This window comes from Tenrec ecaudatus, chromosome 2 (genome assembly GCF_050624435.1).
Source record: "Tenrec ecaudatus isolate mTenEca1 chromosome 2, mTenEca1.hap1, whole genome shotgun sequence".
In the NCBI taxonomy this organism is placed as follows: domain Eukaryota; kingdom Metazoa; phylum Chordata; class Mammalia; order Afrosoricida; family Tenrecidae; genus Tenrec; species Tenrec ecaudatus.
Window position 1 is genome coordinate 186,748,541 of NC_134531.1, and position 4,882 is coordinate 186,753,422.

The following is a 4,882-nucleotide window of genomic DNA, read 5'->3' on the forward strand; positions in this document are numbered from 1 at the left end:
CAGGGCACCCCAGGTGCGGTTGTGGGATATTTGCTCTGATGCTTCCACAGCACTTTGCCCAGCAGCAAGCTGAAGCGGTAACTCAAGAGCTTGACCATGGGTAAATTCAACACTCGACAGATGGGCTGCCAGCCATTTTCACCTCCCCTGCATTAGCCTGTTTATTGAGAGTTAAAATGCTGGCGGCCCTGGGACAAGTCAGACTTCATTACCCATCTTCCACAAAATTATGAAACAGAGCAGCAAGCAGCCTAAGGCAGACAGTCTGCTCTGGATGCCCAGGGAGCATGGCAGAGATGTGGGAAACATGCCTAATAGTTCAGATGATTTGTCTATAGATTGTATTTTACAGTGCTTGAAGAACCTAACCATTCAACATCTCCCCACCCCAAATCTTTCCAAAAGCAAAGAGAGGCTATGTGAGAAGCCAAGGATGAAGTGCAAATCCAGTGCCCCGGCCATGGAGCCACTCTGGGTTTTGTGTCCCTGGCAGTCTGGCCGAGCTGTTGTGAAGGTGCACTGCCCTGCACATCCTTGGAACATCTTTACGGGTCAAATGTTTTGGAGAACTTTACCATCCTAGCTCTAAGGCAGCTCAGAGAGAAAACAGCCTTTTTCTCCCCTACTGGAAAAGACCCAATCAAATGACTCTCCCTAGCATTGGTTTTGGGGACATTTGGGCCCAGAGTAACATAGGAGGCGTGTAACAACATCTAGCTGCTCACAACACAACTCACTTGCCTACCTACACCCAGCTATCTTTTGGGACTGAGGGGACTCAAGAGCATGGGGTCAAACCCCAATGCACACATACTTTAAGTCCTTATCCAAATTCTCCCCTTTCACTGCAGGAAGGGGGAGAAGAGGAGAGGGATGGGGAAAGGCTGCCAAAGAAATCAAACAATGAGATTCAATAGAAATACTATAATTTATTCTGTTGTATAAAAAAAGGTCATTCTTATGTAATAAAATGTCTTCTTAGAAGAAGAAATATATATTATTTCAGGTCATAAATAATCAGCAAACATACAACTGTGGGCAACTAAAAAACAAGACAGAACAGAACAACACTGATGTTTCCTATCAGTGACGAAAACAAACCTGCTTCGGATCTATTTACAGGATGTTACAGTACTTAGAACACAAAAATTGAGGTATTTGGTTTCTCTAAGAGTAGACGCTGACGTTGTGAAGGCAGATCACCTACACAAAAATAAATAAGGGATATTCTCATGTGTATGTGTCGTCAGGAATGGTAATACTGGTAGGTATGTCAAGCACGAAGAGTGGCTACAAAAGGAAAAAATGGGGACAAGCAAAAAAGAAACCGGCTCATGGACAGTCCTTTCTCTTCTGCCCCTTTGTCTCAGAGGGACTGATGTACCCACAAGAGATTGGCCCTGAATTCGCTGAGGTCAGTAATTGTCTTGCCTCGAAGTCATCACCCCTGTGGCTGTTTAGGAACCCAGTCGAGTGAAATTAAATAAATAGGGGCCAGCCCTCCCAAGTCCTCTTCCTGGAGTTAATGCCTTTCTTCCTCTGCCTGGAGGACAGCCGGGTGTCCTGGGATCACCTCCCGTGGCTTTTCAGCAGCTGGGAGAGGTCGTGATGGGGCTCTGTAGGTAGCTCAGGGCACTGTTCGCGGAGTGGACAGGGATGGAGACGGGGAAGTTGAAGACAGTGGTGGTGGAGGTGCCTCGGTCAAGCACAGCCATCGCGGGGCTCCCAGCCTCAGCCGAGCAGTGTGGGGCCAGGACTTGAGACTCGAATTGCAACAGCTGGCCCATGAAGCTGAAGTTGGGGGAGATGATGCTCCTCCGCTGCTTCACAAACTCAAAGGCCTCATCCAGCTTGACCCGATTAGTCCTCATGAGGTAAGCCAGGCAGATGGTCGCGGACCTGGAAATGCCTGCCTGGCAGTGGACAAACACCCTTCCGCCAGCATTCTTGATGGAATCTGGGAGACAAAAGGGTAGCCGGTTACTCAAGAGTTCACAGAACAAGCCCGCGTCACGCATGTGTTGCCCAGAGATGCTCAATGATGCTGCGTGCCATCACATGGACACTGCTCTTGAAGGCAGGGGGGTCCTATGCAAATGCGACCCAGCCTCGCTACTACAGCTGGTCCAGACTGACCTCAGGCAAGTCAAACTTTCTGAGCCTCAGTGTACTACTACTCTGGAAACTGAGGATCCAAATCCCTGATTTTGCAGGGATGGTGCCCACACACTGATACTTAAATGTCTGGAGACAGGGCTCAGAAGAATCTCATTCAAATCCTTGCAGGGGTGAGGGGAAGCTCAGTGGCTGAAAGCAGAGAGAAGGCAGCGGTCCCAGACTTCCACTCCATTTACCTATAAAATCAATGGCCTCGTTGAACCAGGAGCTGATGTCCGCCTTGTGGTTGTCCTCTACCGGGATGCTCTTGTACTGGTAGTGACCCTCGAAATGGTTAGGACAATTGGCGGAGACATTGATCAAGGCGGTGATGCCCAAGGCATCCAGCATGTCCTTGCGGGAGGCGTGATAGGCGCTGCCCAGGTACAGGAAGGGCAGGATCTCCACTGGGCCACCCTGGAATGAAGGAATATCCAACGTTCATCAAGTTTGCCCTCTGCCGACGCCAGTACTCACAACCCACCAAAACTCCCTGCCAGAAAAGTCCACCTCAAATACTAGGTGAATTCGACGCTGTGGTTCGGAGGGCTAGTAAATGGGAGGCAAGCCTTCTTTGCCACCACCGGGCAGGGCTAACAAGACCCTTTCTATGGTGCCTGCAACTAGAGACTGCTGCATCAGACCCCACAATAGTGCTTCTATGCCCCTTTAAACAAAGTTGCCCATCCCCTCCTGCGTTCACACGGGCACTGCTATTCCAGGCCATTGCCAGTTGTGACTTCCCCCTCTGGCCCAGACCCCAACTAACCTGATCGTAGAGTGGGGTGCTGCAAGAACTGCACCCCGAATCAGCGCTGTCAGGCACACTAGTACTCAGAGGGAGGCTGAGCCCCATGGGGGTCGGCTGTTTGCTGCACAGCTCCGGGCAGGAAGCCGAGAACGCTTCATATCCTCCTGCGAATGCAAAGACAACGGGTTTTTTTATCAGATCCGCCGGCAGAAGGCACCCTCCTACAACGCCCCGCACCCACTAGGGCTGGAGTTTCCGTGGGAGAGGCCCAAGCCTTTGTTCCTAGAGCCAAACAAAGCCAAGGCTAAGTCCCGGGAGATGCGAACCCAGCGCGAGGGGAGGGCTCCAGGTGGAGCCGACCCCGCCCCTCCCCGCCCCCGGGAGCGGCGGGCCGTGGGCGGCGGCGGGGCCACAAGGACGCACCTTTGAGGAAGAAGACTTGTGTGGCTCGCGCCTCCCGGCAGAGCGCGCCCGCGGCCAGCGACACGGTGCTGTCGCGCTTGGCGCAGTCCAGGGCGGCGCTGCGCTCGTCCAGCAGCACCACGGCGTGGTAGGCGCCGGCCAGCAGGCGGCCCCGCAGCTCCGAGTTGGGCACGATGTGCTCCAGGCCCATGGCGCCCTTGGCGCGGCGCCGCACGATGGTGCTGAAGCGCACGTTGACCGAGCCGGCGATGTGGCCGGCGTTGAAAGCGAAGAAGGAGCGGCAGTCGAGCAGCAGGCAGTGCGCCGCGCGCTCCCGCAGCAGCGTCCGCAGGCTTCCGGCGTCCAGGGAGCCCACTTCCATGACCATGGCCTGTCCCAGCGCCCCCAGCGTGTAGCTCCCTCCGGCGCGCTTGGTCCGCCGAAGCGCTTTTTCCTCCTTCGAGGAAAGCCCCGACCCGGGACCTGTCTGCGTCGAACCAAAAGCTGCCTTTGTACCGAGCTTGCGGACGTCGGGCGGGACTCCGCTGGGCGGCCTCAGCTCCTAGCCGCTGTCCCCCGGCTCCTGCAGGCCGCGCGCCAACTCTAGTCCCAACGTCCTTCGCAGCGAGCCGAGCCCCGGGGAGCGGGCTTATAAGAGTCTCTCTGGGGGCGGGGCGGGGCGGGGCGCGGGAAGAGGGCGGGCGCTGGTTTGTTTGAATGGCGGTCACGTGACGGGGCGGTGACGTCACCGGCCGGGCCCCGCGCCGCCGCCGCCGCCGCCAACGGCGAAGACGTCATCGGCCCCGAGGCGAAGGCGAGTGTGCTCGCGACGCGCTGGCCCCGGCCCCGGCCCCGGCCCGCCGGCCGGCCGGCCCGCTCTCCCGGCGCGTCCCGGGGCCCCGGAGCGCTCGCTGCCGGCCGGCCGCCTCCCCGCGAGCCCCTCGCTCCCCCTTCCCGTCGCTCTGCGGGGGCCGACAGGTCCCGCGGAGGAACGATGTGCTTGCTCCGCGTCATACAGCGAGGAAGTCGTGAACGGGGCGCGGGGTGGGCGAGAGGAGCCCGAGGGGAAAACAGCAGCTCTGTCCACCAGAAGTACTCGGAGGAGGGGTCAGGGAAATCGTGTTCCGTTCCTCCACTTCCTCTCAATCTTTCGGCTTTACCATGAAAAAAAGACTGAACAAAGAAAAGGCACTCTCGGTAGCCCCCCCCCACTCCCCGCCAAAATATCAAGCGTCATTCCCAGTCAGTCACACGATCACTGGAACACTGCCGAGGGAGGCGGGGCAAGGGACTGAAATCTGAGTCGGGGGTCGCAAGGACACGGCTTAGATCGCGGGGGTTGGCGTCGGCAGGGGCGAGGCGGGGTGGGGGGCACGCAGCGCGGCTCGACAGCGCCCCCAGGGGCCGATCGACTCACTTCTCGTCACTCTTGCTCAAGACGTTGAGTTTCTCCATCCCTTTATTCCTCAAACGTGGGCTGGGAGGGGGGGACAGGGGGAAACAGGAACGGGCCCACCCCCACGCTCCAGTTCCCGCCCGCTTATTTGTCGGAACTCGAAATCCAATGCCTAG

General features: G+C 57.1%; 1 protein-coding gene across 1 annotated transcript; it reads right to left on the bottom strand.

Annotated features, from left to right (window-relative positions):
• Positions 1–909: 909 nt before the first annotated feature.
• Positions 910–3,945, bottom strand: DUSP1 (dual specificity phosphatase 1). Its single transcript, XM_075541952.1, has 4 exons — positions 3,332–3,945; positions 2,927–3,072; positions 2,355–2,574; positions 910–1,957 (listed from the first exon to the last, which is right to left on the bottom strand). The coding sequence occupies exons 1-4, from the start codon at positions 3,696–3,698 to the stop codon at positions 1,587–1,589; spliced, it is 1,104 nt and encodes a 367-aa protein (XP_075398067.1). The 5' UTR covers positions 3,699–3,945; the 3' UTR covers positions 910–1,586.
• Between the last annotated feature and the right edge of the window lie 937 nt (positions 3,946–4,882).

Bases quoted from the DNA above. Each gene is read 5' to 3' on its own strand.
- DUSP1 (XM_075541952.1), bottom strand. From the start codon at position 3,698: ATGGTCATGGAAGTGGGCTCCCTGGACGCCGGAAGCCTGCGGACGCTG. The intron at 3,073-3,331 runs GTGCGTCCTTGT...TTGCATTCGCAG, and splicing joins ACAAGTCTTCTTCCTCAAAG to GAGGATATGAAGCGTTCTCG. The intron at 2,575-2,926 runs GTTAGTTGGGGT...CCTTCATTCCAG, and splicing joins GCACCCCACTCTACGATCAG to GGTGGCCCAGTGGAGATCCT.